This window comes from Papilio xuthus, unplaced genomic scaffold, assembly GCF_000836235.2.
Source record: "Papilio xuthus unplaced genomic scaffold, Pxut_1.1 DF825946.1, whole genome shotgun sequence".
NCBI lineage: Eukaryota > Metazoa > Arthropoda > Insecta > Lepidoptera > Papilionidae > Papilio > Papilio xuthus.
The window spans coordinates 5,750,327-5,770,891 of NW_013532703.1; the positions used below are offsets into that span (position 1 = coordinate 5,750,327).

The following is a 20,565-nucleotide window of genomic DNA, read 5'->3' on the forward strand; positions in this document are numbered from 1 at the left end:
CTCTTGCCTCGGGTCAACCACTACTCATCATTCACACGTAGTTGCGTATCCGTACACTGACGTACAAAAGTGTTAACAAGCAATTTATATTGTTTATATTAACATCAAAAATATTTTATTTTCTCTAGTATGCTTCGAAACAGTAATTTAAAATTTTATTTTTAGTTGATACGAGAATAACTAAGTAATCGTGTATTCCTGAGACCAAAATTCCCGTTTCAGTGATAATATTGTTATCTCTATTAAGTCAAAGATAATGACAGGGTTGACGATATGTTATACACAAAGATTTTGGTCTCCCCAATCTTAAAGATAATAATTTTACTTTTTTTCCTGTAATAGTACTGTAGTATAGAATAGTACGTTTTACATACACATGAAATATATTTTAACTTTTTTTTTTATAGAAGAAGATGGCGTAACAAGCAATCGGCTACTTGAATTCGGTTATTCAGTAAAGACTTTGAGATAAACATTGTAGTTATTATTAAACACATTAATTATACTTATCATTGTCATTGTCAAGGTGGTCCGTTCGTAACAACCGATTATTACATCGTTACCCGAGCAAACTGCTAACATGACAGGAAAATGAAACGTTTAATCCACATACGAAGTAAAAAAACGTTTACAATTTTAGTTTTAGTTACAATTGTCTTGTACGCGAGTAAATTTGTTCGAAACAATGTTTTGTGCGCGTCTGTACTAAAAGTCAACAAGCTTCGATGTAACAGAAAAATGTATGTCATCATACGACCTCTTCATATTGGTTGTCTGTAAAGTAAACTTTAACGCTGGCCGTTTAATATTACGTTCGAATACCTCGGCTCGATTGCGACATCGTTTATCTGTTTATCCCCTTTACTGATACGTCGTAAAGTTGGAAGAATTGACGCTTTTTAGGTTATTAATTTTTCGCATTCCACCACCGCTTCTTTAATTCAAAGTTCGAATGAGAATTCCAAATTTAAATTTACGATAAAGTCTTGTCTATTTGACCAGTGTTAATTTTTTTTATTCTTTTTATTAAAATCATTCTTCTTAAACAAACTTTAACTTTTAATTAAAAAATATAATTTTCGTTGAACTTGCAATGAAAATTATCTGTGATAATTTATAAGTAAAAATGATTAACACAAAATATCCGTTGTCCTCAATTTTATGTTTAATTTCTAACTGTCAAGATGGCTTACAAACATTCATTCATCACTACAAGGTGATTACAGGTGATGAATGATGTCTGTCACTCAGAGACAGCTGCATACGTAATGTATATATAAATAAAACGTAAAACGAATGAGGCATTTATTACGATGTATTTTAGTATTTATGAGTTTGAATTTAATTGTAAAATTGAGGCAAAATACGATTAAATAATTGTTAGTTATATTACGTATACATATTTTTAATATAATACATTTCATATCCAAAAAATATATATATACAAAACATATTATATTAAAAACAGAACAACACCACCGGCTGCGGAATCCCATGACTCAAACAACCAGTGGTCAGGGCTACAGAGACAGGAACCTTCTCACGATGCGCGCGGTTTCTAGGATAACTGCCTTTTGTATCGAACCCTTAATCCAACTGTTTAGCGAGAGCTTCTTGAGATGTTGGTCGAAACTCTTCGCTATCAGTCCATTTGCCGATACGACTATCGGAATAATGGTAGTCGATTTCATACGTCACATGGCGGTAACCTCGTGAGCCAAATCTAGGTATTTTAACACTTTTTCCTTTTCAGCTTTCACGAGATTTCAGTTATATTTTTATTATATTAATTATATTTGATTAATTCACAATAAATACATCGAGCCAAAAAGAAGATTGCCTGAGATTATACGGTGTTTTTTAGATATGCATGTAAAGTTCATATTAGCAATGGTAGAGTTCGCAGCAGATCGGCTCTACTTATACGGTTTCGGTGCAGTATCACACAAACAGGTATGAAGTGGAAGTAATAGCCCCTAGTTTGATGAGTGTGAGTTGGATGGTCCTAATCTAGTCCCTTACCCCAATTTGTCTAATAAGGTATAGACATTGAAAGGGGCCAGGGAACGAAAAAGAAATAGTATAGTATTTTTGCAACATTACGTGTTGGAGATGTCTATGGAATTTCATATTTCAATTAACAATCTTATAATACGATCATAAAACTCAATAAAATATTTAATTTACAAACATGTCGAGTATTTTGTTTACAGAGATATTTGATTTTACATTTTGCATTGAATATGTACATATTTGCAATGTTTGTATAATGCATGCGTCATAGATAACGAAAAGCAGTAAATATTTATCTGTCAGTTACCACAGACAAATTTATACGAAAACCACTTATCTCTAAAAATGCATAGGCGATTTCTTGGCCACAACATCTTTTGTTTCGTTCTGGTTCAAACGCTCCTGACGATATTTAAAAAAAATAATAAGTGGCAGTTAATTCTATTTATACTATAAATTCGAATCTACTAAACTGCTACAAACCACTCATCATTGCAATAATGGCGAATATCGATTAGGCACAAAATCCACGTTTTATAGCCAGTTTACTTATATAGGTCAGTGACGAAAACATATTGCTATCACTCTCTTTCTTTTTAAAGAAACAAAGACAACAATATTTATAAATGTATGTTAGCAGTGGAAAGTAATGGTTTGTTTGCTATTGCATTGGTTAAATAAACAAAGACATGCGGTCTGTTAGCGAAATACGATGCAAGAAAACCTTCATTTAGTATAGGGTTGACACAAACCCATGAATACATTTTAAATTTTCGTTTAAAATATAATATTTTTATATCCATTAAATGAAATATAAAATCAGTTTTTAATGGTAATTGGGTTAAGGTTAGATGCTTGACAGTCCTATTTAGCTATAATTTAAATAATTCCTAGTAATAAATTAAAATGCCGATCTTTTGACGTGTGACGTAAAAGGCGTTGCCCTTAAATATTAAAGTGTTTTAAAACTCTATTAAAAGTAAAAATATATAGAGTTATTGCCCTAATCACAGTTGTCAACAGTCCTTTAGTATAAATTTAAGATGAAAAAGCTCCACTAAAATACTCACTCAGCTTAATTAAGAAGTCTATAATGTAGATGCTACAGTTTAGGTCTTGTCATATTTTTTTTAAATTTAAATTATGTTAATAAATTCGTTCAGATATCATGAAATATGGCAACACTAAACACTTAATAAATCGATTTATAATTTTTTTGCAACATCGATCGATATTTATGAAATTGATTTAAATATTTAAAATGACAAAATGCATTTTACTATTTGGATAACGAAACAATATTTTTATTATTTATATGATAATATTACACGAGGTCAGATTGGAACAAATTGATTTTATCGCCTAGGCAGATCTAGACAAATATCTGACCGTGACATGTAGATAATATTTCATGTCATAAATACGCAAAATAAATAAAATATAGAAATTGCAAAATAGTTCTAACATCTTCAGAAATACCACTATGATATCTTAATATTTATCATCATTATGATATGTCATCATTCAAATCATCCAATGACTAAAATTAACTTGCGTTTACTTTATTTGGTTACTAGCTGTCGCCCGCGATGCCGTCCGCGAAGAATAAAAATAAACTAATTTAGTAGCTTATGTGTTCTTTCAGAATATTTTCTACATTTACTATGAAGCCGTTCTGCAGATACCTTCAAACAAAATGTATTACATTTGCTCTAAAAACTCACCAAGATTTATTAAATCGTGAAAAAATTTCATACGTAAGAGCGTCGGTGGCTCAGTGGTCAAGCATTTGACTTGCAATCTAAAGGTCCTGGGTTCGATCCCGCCATGTACCAATGTGTTTTTCGATTTCCGATTTACATATGTACATTTATCCGACGTTCTTACGGTGAAGGAAAACATCGTGATGCAACCTGCATATATCTGAGAAGAAATTTAAAGATATGTGAAGTCAACCAACCCGCACTTGGCCAGCGTGGTTGACTATGGTCTAATCACCCATAACTTAGGGTAGGCTCCGAGCCCTTTGGTGGGGACGTATAGTGAGCTGATGATGATGAAATTGAATTTCTATAAATACACTTTTAATTTATTCATATTGATTACAATTTCTAGAAACCAATTAATTTATAAATGATGGGTTTTTGTATATTTGAATTTGTATTTAACATTGATATAACCATGAGATGGGTACGTTTTTATTTCTAGGAAGTTATAACGGAGATGCATTGTTCTTGTTCGTCATGAGAATTATTTTATTGTGATGTCAGGTAATTAGATAGTTAAAAAAACAAGTTATTAATGATCGTATTATTAAGGAAACCGTTACAGTTTTTATACCAATGCTACTGCGTAATTCTTACATTTATCGACTGACGACATATGATAAATTTATTTGGTGGACCATAACTAGTGCGCTGACCTCACCGTTGATTCCTAATACTACTTTGTATGAAACATATCGTCATCCCTGTCATTATATTTGACAAAACAGATATAACAATATGTTTTAAACGGAGATTTAAATCTCAGTAACGCAATATTAGAGATATCAGGAAAAGAGAATAATGAATTTAAAAACAAAATTTTACTTGACTTGTTTTAGTAAGCCACAGTTAAAGAGGGTCACTGATACTTGATGACCACGACCAGTCTGAATAGACTGTAACGAAGAAGAAGACACAGTTATTGGCAGTATATAAGAATATTGTAATCAAGGATGTCCACTGCCGAAAAACGCATACAAAAACATATAGAAACATTAATCTGGCTACAACAATATTTAGTTATAATATTAGTAAGATCTACCAATCATTAACATCCCTGTAACTTGTCCCACGCCATTGTTCATGACGGATGTTTAATTTTTTTTAACCATAGATAAAATACATAACATAACACTTTTAGAAACAATGTAATTTGTACCCTTGTCTATTTCAATTACATTGTCAAAGACATCGATTACTTCCAAAGACACAAATCATGTCATCATAAAAGTTAAAGCTAAATAAAGCCTTCTCTCTTTAATTATCAGTCTGATGCAAAATATTATTTTAAATTTATTTTATTGGATATTTAATTCAATTAGAGTATTCACATCAGTTCTACCAACTGTCAATTTTATTTGAATAATCGGCAAAACAAAATACAAGAATATTATTAACCTTATTATAAATTAAAATATAATCTTACTAAATAACTAACCACTACAAAATAAATGAATTAATTAATACTATATACTAAAACTAAACCAAACTAAATAATATAAAAAATCGACCTCAAATCGCTGCGGTCGCATGGTAGGGTTCCCAAGAGGCTGGCGGCATTTCCCCGTTGGCATTTTCATTGGAAGTACAGATTCGTATATTTTAAGATAATATTATAGAAAAGATTTTTCTGTCTCAAAGCTACATTTTTTTCTGGCATCTTCCACCGCGTAAATTAAAAAAAAATTAGCCAGCGTTATTCCAGATTGCAATTTCACTTATTCCAAACATTCAGATTCTATATCCAAACTTTATTTATATAACGCTCCTTCGTCTGACCGGAATTAAAAATTAATATAGCCTACACCCGGGGATAGTGCAGCTTCCAGTGTAAGAATTTTTAAAATCGGTTCAGTAGTTTTCAAGCCTATTCAATGCAAACAAAATCTTTCCTCTTAGTATAGACCAGTCGAGTCATATTTTAAGTAATAAACAGAGAAATTTGTCAGCAATTCATATGCATATCTTTTGCATCTGAAACATAAGTATTCATATGCAAATTTTGTAAGTACTGGCTGGACAACACTATGTTAACAACCGGTTACGTGTCATGTAAATATAAGTTGGGAAGATATGTTAAAGATATTGTTTTCAAAATTATGTGGAAATAACCGTGATATTTACTAAAATATCCGTAAAGTTATGTTTTTTTCAAAGAGAATGAGAGAGTAGACAATCCATACAATTAATAATATTGGAGCGATGGAATTTGTTTAATATTTATCTGTCTGTCTATTCATAAATTTTCTTTTGATCCAGGTAATCTCTGAAATGGCTAGATCAATTTTAATGTGATTTCGACTGGAAGATAGTTGATGTGTGCGGGTGGAACTTGGGCTATTTTTTTTTAATTCCACACTGACAGCTACGAGTCGTAACAACGACCATACTAATGCCAGAAAAAGTGTTTTGACAAAAACATTTTGGAATATATGAGATTTAAGGTTGTACATTGGCCCACGCCGGACACAACACGCCCTGCAAGGGATTTTAATTTGAATTGTATAATTTTACATAGCGCTGCGTCCATTATCCGCGCTACAAGCATCGAAACACAAAGTAAATCCGTTTAATCGGTGCGTGCAGTGCGTCCGGCGCGGGCAAATGGAAGCGTATGTACTTATATAATTGATTACTTTTGGTGTACCTATATATATGCATATCTTGTCTGCTACGGTATTTATGAAGCTGACTGTACCTTTAGCGTAACTTTTAAATTGACAACTAAGGGTACAGATTGTAAGTAATATATTTCATTTAATTTTGTTGTGTTGTTAAGTTGTTTTAAGATTTACAAACCTGTCAAACAAGTTAATACAAAGTTTATGAGTTGTAAGTTTTTTCGGGACAAAATGTAGATTTAGATAAAAGTATCCTGTATTAGAGGATGGCGTATTGAGATGGTTAATCTTTTCTTTTTAAATGTCAAGGACATTGCACAAGTCTAGACCAGGATGTTATTTTACAATTTATATTCTGGTAGAGTTTTGCGATAATAAATTAACATAGGTTATGTATACACGTTTGAATGTTGTATGTGTTTAGGATATATTTGTTTTTTTTTTTATCCAAAAAGTATTGTTGCTTTTATAATTGAACTGGCCGCGAATCCGTACACGCAAAATTAAAAAAAAAATTAAATAGCTTATGTGTTCTTCTAAACTATGTCGAAACGTCAACGTCATATGGATATCCATATAAATTTAATTTATAGTATTAATAAGATGTCAAGTCAAGTTTAAACACTATTTAGATAAGGTTTTGCAAGACAAGAGACTTGAAAGTTAGTGCGGCTAAAGCCTTAAATGTGTACTACACACTTTGAAGTCTTACGAAATGAATTAAACAGCATTGAATTATGATTGTTTAGATAAGAAGTTCATCTAGGTGTGGTCTAACACTAATTCACATTAAATTGTATGTAATTTTTGAAAATAATCCTTATTGCCAAAGGATCAAAGGTTATTATTGAACACTTTGGCATTTTCGGTCATCTATAGTATAGTATAAAGACAAAACAGTTGTATGTCTCTGTGTCTGCATTTAAGTGGAAGTGGACTTTCCGGATGAGAGGATGCATGGAAAGGGAAAATATTTTTTGTTTCTGTGCATCCTCTCCACCGTCGATTAAAGGTAGGCAACGCATATGCAATTGCGTACGTCTATGGGCAACGGTCACTTCGCTATATCAGCGATTTCAGGTCGCTCGCTCGTTTGGCAACTTATGATATAAAAAAAAAATTAAAAACACAAAAACAATACAGATTAAAAAATCTTTTACCATTAGAATACATCACTAAGTTTGATAGGCTATATTTAATATTGTTATATAATGTTTAAAAAATAAACGTCCATCCGTGCGAATTTCGGCTGGTTGTTATACGATGATTGTATTAATTTAATTGCCAAATATGAGTACCTATAGACAAATGTAATTACATCATGTCTTTTTAAATATCATAAAAGTTTGTTGTATGTTATTTTACGACCGACTATCAAGTAAATTTTGCTAAATAAAGCAATTATGAGTAACGCAACTATCGATAAATTTTCAGAGCTGGCGACATCATAAAATCATTTAATGTATTTTTATGAAGAACTAGCTGTTGCCTGCGACTCCGTCTCCGAACCCTTGTTGTGACAAGATTTAAAGTTAAAAAAACTAAGTTAAAAATTATTTTATAGTGATCGTATATATTTTTATAAAGTTGTATTTACGGTATACTATACAACATGAACATAAGAGTTAAAAAACACCACACAAGTCTATGTGTACTTTCAGACAATGTTCTATATATATGCCAAATTTAATAGAGATCCGTTCAGCCGTTCTAAAGATTGCGTCCCGGAGGCCTTATATAGTCCTCTTTCCCGTCCCACCCTTTTTCTTATAAGGGAAGGATGGGAAGTGGAATTGGACTTTCCGGACGAGAGGATGCATGGGAAGGGAAGATATTTTCTTTCTGTGCATCCTCTCCTCCGTTGATTAAAGGTAGGCAACGCATATGCAATTGCGTATGTCTATTGGCAACGGTCACTTCGCTATTTCAGCGATTTCAGGTGGCCGCTTGCTCGTTTGCCACCTTATGATATAAAAAAATAATTTCTTTCTTCATCCGAAAGTCATGCAGCCGTGCTTGAGATACCTTCAAACAAACATCTATTCATCTATCCATCGTAACATTCGTATTTATAGTATTAGTTAGTTAGATATAAAGCCTACCATTTCCATGACCAGTATAAAAGATTTTTTTCTATGTCTATAAATTAACAACGTCTATTATATGATGTTCTTAAGGATATAAATTTTTATTAACCTTTAAAGGTGAACTTCGTGAAGTAAAATCAACGCCCGAAAATTATATTTAAGAGTATACCATCATTGGAATATAACCTATAAATTTGATTTATAGACAAAAGTATATATTAACCGACTTCAAAGAGTAGGAGGTTCTCAAATCGTCTGTATGTTTTTTTAATTTTTATTCGTCGATAACTAGTTGTCCGATTTTTATAATTCTTTTTTTATTCGAAAAGTGTTTCGTCTCATTTGGTCCCATTTTATGAAACATTAAAAACTATGAAGTGGTTTTTGAGTTATTCTCAATAACTTATTATCAAGTAGCAAACACACAAACCATGGTTGGTTCACCTAAACCCGAAAGCGAAGCGACCGCTACCAATAGACATTTTTTTAAGGGTTCCGTACCTCATAGGAAAAAAACGGAACCCTTATCTTTTATCTCAAAAACGCGTGAAGGTATCAAGCTGGAATTTATTTATAAGAGAAGGGGGCAAATGTGCGCGGGAACACTGTTGTTCATCGACGTCCACGATATCTCAAGTACGAGAGGAAATGCAGATATGTTGCTAGCCTTTGAGATGGTGATACGCTCGCGTCTCTTGGTGGAAATCCGCGATAGCCTAGTTGCTTACCTTTAATCCACTTATTATGCTTCTATTACTGAAATATGTTATATATTAACATTTGTTGTCCTTGAACTTGCAACTAGTTGAGTCATTGTGTCTGTTACACACGTTAGGTTTGTGACGTGACGGAAAATACATCTATTCTAAACATATGATTGTTCTATGAATTCCGGTTAAGAAACTTTAAAATAAAAGATGTACATAAACAATACGTTATTATGTATACCAATTATTTTAAATTTTTTCCCGCATTTTTTTGAAAATCGAAATCCGGTTATGTGAAAAAATCTTTTGCATCTTACTAATATTATAAATCCGAACGGTTGATGACTTTCGCTGTAATTTAGCATCAATGTAGAACGTAGGCTGGAAGACATAGACTACTAATTTTTTTTTTAACACCTCGCGCACGGAGTCCCGGGCGACAGTTTTTAAAAAGTCTTATGACTCTTGTCTAAAGATGTACATAGAAAATGTCAGTACAAGATTTCAATCGTCTTTTTGTGTACGAATATTTCACTTGTGACCTCTTAATTAGTTCTATTATGTGTAAATTTCAACACATATTAGTTGCATGTTTCGTCGCAGTATGACCACAACACTGCTTCATTGTTATCTCTTTGAAACATCTATTACAAAACGACGGACATTTCTTTGATAGCTATCTTTGTATCGATTACATTGTAACACCTTAGGAAGTAATCTAACCAATACTAGTTGATCCCGCGACTTCGTCCGCGTGAAATACTGATTTTAAGCTGCGCACGTTACTGGCCAGTACTTGGACATTGCAATATTACTTTATTATTCTAAAATGCAAGATTTTTTCTTAAAGAAACGTATCCTAAGTTACTCCTTATTACATTAGTTACCTGCCAATAAAAGTCCTGTCAAAATCGGTCAAGTCATTTTAAAGATTAGCCGGAACAAACAGACAGACAGACAAAATTGTTAATAATGTTTTTTCGTGTACGTACCCGTACATACATATATTCATATACATGTAGTAAAAAACGGTTAATTCAATATTAAAAACAGACATATCAATTTTATTTATATGTATAGATAAATGCGAAAGTTTAGATGGATGTATGGATGTTTGTTGACTAGATAATCAAAGGCGAAACAGGCATAGATTAGAAGTCGAAATAGCATATGGGTTATTCCATTTTATCTGGAAAAATGTACGTTTCTCGTGTGATAAAAATTATGATGACTCATTTTTTTTTTATTCCAAATGAGCAAAGTTGCGCGCAACACTTAGTTTTTTTATAAGCGTCGAATTAAAGATGGTGGTGAATTTTAAAGATGACCTTTTCACGGTTGATTATGACATTTGTAAAGTCAACACGCGTGACCTTTTGTATTGAAATGTATTTATTTGGTTTTTATTTTCAAGTATTACACAATAAAGGTTTAGGAATACAAGGTCGGTTGACCTCTTGTGACGCGTACAATAAAACATTTTATTGGGAAAAGACAAGAATTTTATTAAAGTTGTCATCATCATTAGCTCACTATACGTCCCCACGTACGGTGATTAGGCCATAGTCAACGCTGGCCAAGTGCGGGTTGGTTGACTTAACACATATCTTTGAATTTCTTCTCAGATATGTGCAGCATCACGATGTTTTCCTTCACCGTAAGAACGTCGGATACATATGTAAATCGGAAATCGAAAAACACATTGGTATATGGTGGGATTCGAACCCAGGACCTGTAGATTGAAAGTCAAGTGCTTGACCACTGAGCCACGGACGGCGACAATTAAAGTTGTAATTGTAACAAAAAATATTCTACGATTTGTATTATTGAAGCGAAACTTTTTAAATTTAAAATACATACGAGTAAATAATATATGAGTAACAATGGCAAGATAATTCTCACGAGAAATCACTGTTATGGAGAAGTATTTTGTAAAGCTTATATTTTGTTATTTCTACTAAACACAAAAATTAAGTTGAATATTTATTATGGTCGTTCAATTTACACGGACGAAATACTTAATTGTAATTTAAATTATAATCACCAAACCTACATAATATTAATCTCAGACTATGGTTAGTTTTTTTCTAAAACTGATGTTTAAAAAAATATATGAATTCTTACCTTGGTTAGTGGTATAGCGCTGGTGACACCATTGCTGCACTGAGGGCGCAGCACGCAGGCGTAGCCCTGGCCGAGGCAAGACTGCTGGAGACCCTCACCAGACGGAACTTGAAGGTTCACGTTAGATCCTCCAGCGAATATATCATCATTGATCGTCTGCTGTGTCTGGTCGATGTCGAATACGCTCGGCTTCTGTGCGCTTTGAATCAGGTTGATGTTCGGCCCAGTGCTGGTCGCGAATGGACTAGGAGAAGAACCAACGTAACCAGATCCACTACCAAAAGCGGTGGTGGAACCCGCTCCGAAAGCGCTACCTCCTTGCGCTGCGAATCCTTTACCGCCAGCAAGACCAGATTGTGCCAAGTTTATGTTGCCGTTTAAGAACGGATTATTTGCGACGTCAAGTTCTCCTTCCTTAGTCGCTTGGAAAGAGGATGACGAAGCATCGTAATTCGATTGTCCACCGGCAAAGCCGCTTGCGCCCGGGTTCAAGAAGATATTTTTCGAAAGGTCAGCACCACCAGCTCCTATGGCACCTCCAGTGGTGCTGGTATAACTTGAGCTGGCTTTGTAGCTCGCCGAGTTGATGTTTTTGAACGGAGAGTTGGCACCCATCCACCAGAGAGGTTCGCCGGAGATTTTACCATTAAGAAGATTGCTACCGAACGTAGAACCGGCTTTGAAAGTATTCTCGCCACCAAAAGCGTTTAAGTTACCAAATTTGTCGGTGACTTTTCCGTCTTGAACCTTAATGCCAGCGCAGCCTTTGCTGCTCGAGCAGCCTTCAAAGGATTGCTGGGTGTGGACCTCTCCTCCGGGTAGGGTCTGTAGTGCCGCGATAAGGTCTTTCGGCGACTTAAGGTCCAAGCCGACAGTAGACGAGCATTTTGAGCAACGTTCTTTTCTGGCTTGAGACTTGGATTCTTCAGCCTCAACGACGGGTTCTTTGCTTTGTGGCAATTCTTTAACCTCCTCGATATTTTCTGGGTGTGCTAGTGTGGGGAGGATTAGGCAGAGAGCCACCACTGTACTAAGTAGTGGCTTCATTGTTCTGAAACAAAAAAAAATAATACATTATTTTCTAATAAAACATTTATGATAAAGTATATTTAAGCGATCGAAGAATAACCTTTTGATAAATTTTACAGATGTACAATATACTAAGGTAGGTTAAAGGTGTACATAAATATCGATTCAAAGCTATCACAAGACTCACCAGACTAGAATGACATAAAAATAGAAGAAAAACACTCTAATCTTATGCAAATTTGATCATTCATAGTTCAAGGTTTTAAGCGAACGAGCAAAACGTTTTGCACCTGTTTCTTAATCCTTTTACAAATGACCACTATCATTTATATTAAAGATTTGATTTATTATATATCATCTGTAATGATGATTGAAATTTCTTAACACTTACGATGTTATTATGACATTTGAACATGTTGAAAGTTTGGAATAAATCTAAATTGGAATTTAAGAAATAATTGCATGTTTTTAAATACGATTACATATTGTGAAAATTATTTATATTCTCTTATCTTATATAGAGTATCTTAATTAAAAATAGTAATTCGATTAATAGTATTATTAATACATAAAACTAGCTGTCGCCCGCGACTCCGTCCGCGTGGATATATAGAAAAATATATATAGATAAGTTAAATAAAAAGCAGCAAGGCATAAGTTGGAAAAAAATATGAATAAATAGTATCCTATGTCTGTCTCCTGGCTCTAAGCTAGCTATTAACCAATTTTCAGGCATATCGGTAAAGCCGTTCTTGAGTTATAAATAGTTTAACTAACACATCTTTCTTTTATATATATATATAGATTCTCATGTCACAATGTTAGTTACCATACTCCTAAATTTTACCTATATATGCATATTTAGTAGGTTTGAGAATCGGCTACTATCTGTTTTTTTTTTTAATTTGGTATATAGTCTAGAATATAAAGGCTACTCATTATGTTTTTTTTTAAACCGACCGGACGAATTCGCGGCCGATATTTAGTCTTACTAATATTATAAATGCGAATGTTTAGATGGATGGAAGTTTGTTTGAATCTACAGAAGGGCTAACGGATCTCGCTGAGATTTGGCATAGATGTAGAACATAGCCTGGTAGAACACATAGGCTACTAATTAAGTTTTTTTAACCTGCGCGGACAGAGTCACGGGCGACATCTGGTTTTTAATAAAAGTTGAAACAAGGTTCAAAATTTTTATTCTTAAAATAAACATGAGATGGAGACAAGTCTAAGGATATAAAAGAAATAATAACGATCTTAACACAGGTAAAGATTTTTAGCTTGTTGCTAATATACTTATTATTTTATTTACATTATTAATATTAAAAAATCAACCTTATCAACGAAATTATATATTCAAATAAGATACCGAAACATCATTGAACCTTTGACACTAAAATACAAAAAAAAACAAAATTGTTCGACTAATTTGGTAATAATTTATGAATCAATAACAGAAAAGTTTTATGAAAAAATTAGCAAGAAATTAATAATAAATCCTAAAAATTAATCAATTCAATGCGACTCTCTTCTTCAATGGATCGGATTCAGAAGACAGGCGTCAAGTGGAAGCAATTCCGCGTTTCGTCTGATGAGTGTGCGTCCCGGAGGCCCAATTTAGTCCTCTTTCCCTTCCCACCCTTTTTCTTATAAGGAAAGGATTGGAAGTGGACTTTCCAGATGAGAGGCTGCATGGAAAGGGAAGATATTTTCTTTCTGTGCATCCTCTCCTCCGTCGATTAAAGGTAGGCAACGCATATGCAATTGCGTATGTCTACGGGAAACGGTCTTTTGCTATTTCAGCGATTTCAGGAAGCCGCTCGCTCGTTTGCCACATTATGATATAAAAAAAATTCTAATGAAATTTAAATCCGTCATCATCAACCTGCCCTTATCCCTATCGAGGGTCGGCACAGCATGTACTACTCTCCATACATCTCTATCAGCCGTCATATCCGAGTCTACCCCCTTCTTACGCATCCTCTTTCACACAGTCATTCCATACTTTTTAAATTTAATGAAATGAAATTTAAATCCGTAAATCCGTAAATAAAATTGTTTTAATATTTTTTACACATTTAAAAAGATAGTTAAATAGGAATAATTGATTTTAGGTTAAGAGATATGGCTTTCTAATCACATAATAGAAACTAAGTAAAGCGACCTGGTCCAAGAAATTACTTAAAAAAAAACCTTAAAATGTTTCTTTCTTTATCAGATTACTAGAAAAGATCAAATGCTAATTTATTAGCTAATATTTTTTTTAAATTGTAGGTAAATATCTGAATCACTATCAGGCTATTTAGATGATTGTATGGTCCGAGTTACCGGTTTCTAATTTTATTTTGTAACACAAAACGCTTAGTTTATAATTAAGTATACTTTAAGGTTATCTTCATTTCTTATCAATTAATATTTAAATTAAATCGTTTCAAATTTAAAACTTTTTAATAGAAAAAATTGAATATCTTTTTTTAATATAATACTTTCATAATCACAGTTTGGATTAATTAATTAAAATTCTTTAATAAAATGTATGTTTGAGCATTATTTTAAATATATTACAACAATCGTATAGGCCAATAATTGCGTTTTTTTTTTAATTCAGCGCAGACGGAGTCACGAGCGACAGCTAGTATTAAATATAGCAATCCTGTCACATAATGATACGCAAAGAAAACTAACGCGTTATGATTTTTTTTTTCTTAAATTACTCAACGTCGATCGGTATTATTGTCAGCCAGTAATTTTTATCCACTTGATTTTTTTTATTATAAAATCATATGGCATTGACATTATCGTTAGTTTGAAATTAATTACATCAAGCAATTAGTCTTCCAACAAACCTTTTTGTTAAAGGTCATATAAAAGAATAATTTTTGGAAAAAAAAACATTTATCGATAATTACCCGTTCACAACACTAGCCTTGTATAACCAAACGTATACATCTGTCCGTTGTTCAATTTCCGATGGGTTTCTATTAAATCGAAAGAATAGAAGATTTTTACTAAGAAGTTAAGCAAAAATCTATATTTTCAAACATAGCTCTTGTAAAATAATAAACAGGTTGCATTGTAAAAATATTAAATTTTAATAACATTCTAAATCGTATTACGACTTCTTACCTTTTTACCTAAATACCTAGATATATCTAGTTTCTTACGTAAACACTAAGACAAACAAACCAATGTCGTAGTAGCAAAGTGTCGAGCCTACTTAAGTCCCTCTTACAAACAGCTATTTGCAGAATGTACTCGCACAATTTTTATAACCGTGGGTGTTGGAGACCAAAATCTCCGATAAAAACACATTGTAACTCTGTTTTGTCAAAGATAATGAGAGGGATGGCGATATAATAATTTATACAGAGATTTTGGGCCTAGAAACTCACTGTAAGTAATATATTCTCAGGGATAAAAGAACTCCATAACTTCACTTCTATTCTGTAATATTGGATCATTCACTTACGGTGGATTTTTGAGACCAAAATCTCTATATTAAACATATCGTCTGTCATTATCTTTAACAAAAATGATGTAACAATATGTTTTAAACAGAGATTTTGGTCTCAAAAATCCACGGTTAAAGACCTACATTGTGTTTTTACTAATTTTCATACCATTTCAAAAAAATATTAGGGATGGCTTTTAATATCGATATTTTATACCAAGATATATTCAAAATAAACAATACAATTGTAATCTACGAAAACTAATTCTATATATAAAAAATAATTTTTACATATATCACGATTACGCGTTAAAATCTTGCAAATCATTAAATAAATTCGAGTGAGAAACAAACAGTTGGATGCAAACGTTTGGCGCCCACTCGTGCCTATCGCTTTATGTCATCGCTTTCATTACACAACCTTGCTGAGCCCACGCCTTAATACTCAGCTCGTTGTGATGCTATTTAAATGTTTTAATATGGGGTTATTGGCAGACAATCACATATGCGTGATGTGAACTTAGTAACAGGTATTTAGAGGTTATCCTTTTTGAGATTTGTCTGAGAAAATCTAGTGTTTGACCTTTCCCTATCGGAATATGAAATTGACCTAAAGGTCTATGTTACCAGGCCATAAAATTAAAAAAAAAGTATATGAAGTTTAGTATTAACTTTTATATCAGAATATGGCAAGTATGTTGTCTATGGTAACTCTGAATTAGTGTAGAGACCACCGCCCATAGACATCTTAAAATGTTAAAAGTTTACAGACGCGTTCTCTTCATTTCTCTGTTCATGTAACTATTGTACACTTTCTGAAATTAATCTGATGAAGTGTAATTGGCAGAAAAAATTGATAAAAGAAAATTATTTCCGTCCACTCTATGCTAAGTTAACAAAGATGTAATGTACATTATAAGCAAATGTGTATTGCTTAGCTAAATTATTATAATATATTAACAATTTCGGCGTGTCTTTGTGCTTAATTTTAATTATATATAATTTAAGCGGACGTAGGCTGTTAAAATAATAAATGTCAAGATGGCGCTTACCGCCTACATGTTGGCGCCAAAATGTGACATGTTAGTTGTTATGAATCATAACCTCAAAATAATTAAATTTCAAACAATTATTTCGCATGAATTACAGACAAAGATAATACTTGTATAACTATAATTCTGTATTTCATTCAACTCTATTTAATCTATAACTATTCATAGACGCTATTGAAACTCAAGACTCTTTGTGGGCGGGAATCTCTTTAAAGTGACATCCTTATCAGCCAGCAATTGCGTCACGTGACATATGTCATGTCAAACATATGTCAAAGTCATTATAGTACAGTACAATGTCAATGCTACAGGTTCTACGTTAGTTATATTTGTTAATCTATATTTAGATTGGCCTTTAAATAATATTGCGGTTTGCAGTTGGATAACAACCGCATCCTTTTGCGGTCATACATTTTATGCTAAGGTTATATTCAATTGTCTTTTGATTTTCTTAATAATATTACGTTTGGTTTATTAAACGTATCAATTTTCACTTTAACTAGTAATTAAAAAAACAATTAATCATCAATAAATAGGCAAGACAAAATTTCTTTTCAAAATGAATATTTTAAAATATGTAAATTGTTAATATACGATTTACATATGTACATTTATCCAACGTTCTTACGGTGAAGGAAAACATTGTGATGCAACCTACATATATCTGAGAAGGTACTTAGGGTAGGCTCCGAGCCCCTCGGTGGGGACGTATAGTGAGCTGATGATGAAATTGTTAATAAAATCTTTTGCCTAAAATAGATTTAATGTTTGCACAAAACCGATCCGTGTTATTTAAGTGGCTGAATAGCTAAATTACCTTTGCCTCAGATGTACGAGAAAATGTGTGACACATGCCCATAGACAAGTTTTAAATTAATAAGGTTGTAAATGCATACCTTTAATAGTCTTGTAATATTTAAATGTAAAGTAAGTCATCTTCAATGACCCCAAAAGTTCAGATACGTTACTGTTGCTTTAGAAGGACCACAACTTTCAAATGTCGTAAATACGGGGCAATTTCGTAAAGTTTATGGTAATATGTTGATAGGTTAATCAACAGTTTCGACCCCCAGGTCGATGGCGGTCGTTTATCAAACATCACAGTCTGACGCAAGTATTCTTAATTCATCAATTTTACTTAATTCTAGTTAAAACAAGATATTACACGTTTATCTGATATTTATTAAATACTATTTAAATTAAGTTTGAAACATCTGTCATCATGTTATCTACTTAATAGGAATTTAATTAAGTTTTAAATCTTGTTTCCACTATTTAGGTTTCGATAGCCAAAACATTTTCAGTAACTTAACCTCTCATTCTCTTTTCAAACGACGGAAACAAACAATAACTTTATTTTTATATCATAAGGTGGCAAACTAGCGAACGGCCACCTGAAATCACTGAAATAGCGAAGTGACCGTTGCCCATAGACATACGCATTTGCATATGCGTTGCCTACCTTTAATCGACGGAGGAGAGGAAACACAGAAAGAAAACATTTCCATGCATCTTCTCATCCGGAAAGTCCACTTCCACTTCCCATTCTTTCCTTATAAAAAAGGGTAGGAAGGGAAAGAGGAGGTAAATTATGCCTCCGGGACGCACACTCATCAGACGAAACGCGGAATTGCTTCCACTTCACGCCTGACTTCTGTGTGGTCAATACGTCATAAGAAACATCTAAAATCAATTTAGTTGATTTTAGATGTTTCTTATGACGTATTATACTTCGAAACGTGTTTATCTTAGTTAATAATATTATGAACGGATGCATGGATCTCGCTGAAATTTAGCGCTGATGTAGAACGAAATCTGTAAGGAACATAAGCTACTAATTAAGTTTTTTTTAAATACCGCACAGACGGTTTCGCGGTCGACTGTTAGTTTTAACATTATTATATGGAAAAGATATTGAACTTTTACAGATTCAATATCTTCTCGGACCACCCAAATTGTGAACAACTTTTTCAGTTACGACAATATAAATGATTAATGTAAAAAAAAACCAGAAGTCAATTTATATATTTTATAGTTGAATTTATTGTTAATTATACGAGATTTTCTTATTTACGACTATGTTGTATATCCTTTTTAGGGATTTAATCATTTACATAAACCGATACATAACAATATTTACGATTACGGAGTATTATTGAGCAAAAATTTTTATATATTAAGGAACCTTCAAGTTAGTTAGCTTTAGCCCACACTAGTCGTAAATAAATTAAGAGTACTACTTACTATGGGCTTCTAAGTTACCTAAAATCTTTGTATAAAACATATCGTCATCCCTGTCTTCGCCATAATAGTTATAACATGTTATAAACAGGGATGTTAAAAAGTGTTCTTTTAGTTGTAGTAAGGTCTGTTTTTGATTTATATTAATCTTATATATTGTTACTATAATTTGTATTGGCCCGCAAGCCCTTATGTTATATTTCACATTTGTACTCATTGTAAGCGAAATTTTGTGTTTTGTATGAGTAAATAAAGATCTTTAAACCGAAACCGATGTTGGTTTTAGAAACTCACGGTTAGTAACTAGTGTTCCTTGTTTGAATCCAAAGCATAGATACTATTCCCATAGACAAATATTTTTTTTTATAAATACAACATAAATTCTGGCCACAAAAGTATATGTAACATATTCCGATAATCGCGTCTATAATGAAAAGATTTTATAAAACAAAAACTGAATCGTTAAAAAATACTTAAAATAAATTAACTTACAACATAAATTTCCTATATGTTATAAATAAATATTTTTAATCTATCCTCTACTTAAAGATAAAACATAAAATTTATTAATATATAAATTAATTTAAAATGCATATATAATATTACGTTGTTTTTTTTTTTGTTAAAGCGGGGAATGCGTTTATGCACTTCGCCGTCTGTGCTGTGGGGGCAGCAGGGACGGTTTCGTGTGGGACTCCCGGCCTGGGATCAAGACCGGACTACCCACTAAACCCCGCGGTGTTCTCCTACGCCCAACCGGACCGTGGCATCTAATGCATATATTACGTTAATATGTATTTAATCAAGTAACTATTTAAGAGATATATAGAGAGATATATTTGTAATACATTTGTAAATATGTACATTTAAATCGATTTTTTTTTACCAATGATTAATAAATTGTAATTAATATTTGAGAAGAAATTCAAAGATATGTGTGAAGTCAACCTGCACTTGGTAATCGTGGTTAACTATGACCTAGTCACCTGTAACTTAGGGTAGGCTCCGAGCCTCTCGGTGGGGACATATAGTGAGCTGTTGATGATGATGTTGATGAATAATCCATCCACCCATCCATTCAAACATTCGCATTTATAATATTAGTAAGAAGTTTTTCATTTGACATAGATTAAGAACATAGCCTGTAAAATTTTCTAGGTTGTTCCATGTACTTTAAATTCCCAGCAAGGTCCGTTTAAGATAAGTAAATGTAATAACAAACAGTGGAATTCCACGGTTATATTTCGTCGATATCATAGTATCGGACGTCACTACAAAATCCGGTTCTTATGTCCTTTCGTAATGTTTTGAAAGTTCACACTTTTATGTTCATTTAGCATCTGCCAATTTGTTCGCTTTAAAACGTTTGAATTAAGGATTTTAGGACACACATATATTATATAATATAGGAGAGAAAACACCTTAGACAATAAATTCAATAAAAAAAGAAAGAGTGTTAATTTAAAAATAA

General features: G+C 32.6%; 1 protein-coding gene across 3 annotated transcripts in view; it reads right to left on the bottom strand.

Annotated features, from left to right (window-relative positions):
* Window positions 1-20,565, bottom strand: part of LOC106124294 (uncharacterized) — a 45,921-nt gene that overhangs the window by 20,183 nt on the left and 5,173 nt on the right. For all 3 annotated transcript variants that reach the window (XM_013320792.1, XM_013320791.1, XM_013320790.1), the window contains exon 2: window positions 11,319-12,369. In XM_013320792.1, the coding sequence (XP_013176246.1) occupies window positions 11,319-12,365 (1,047 nt within the window). In that variant the 5' untranslated portion in view covers window positions 12,366-12,369. The remainder of the gene's footprint in view (window positions 1-11,318; window positions 12,370-20,565) is intronic.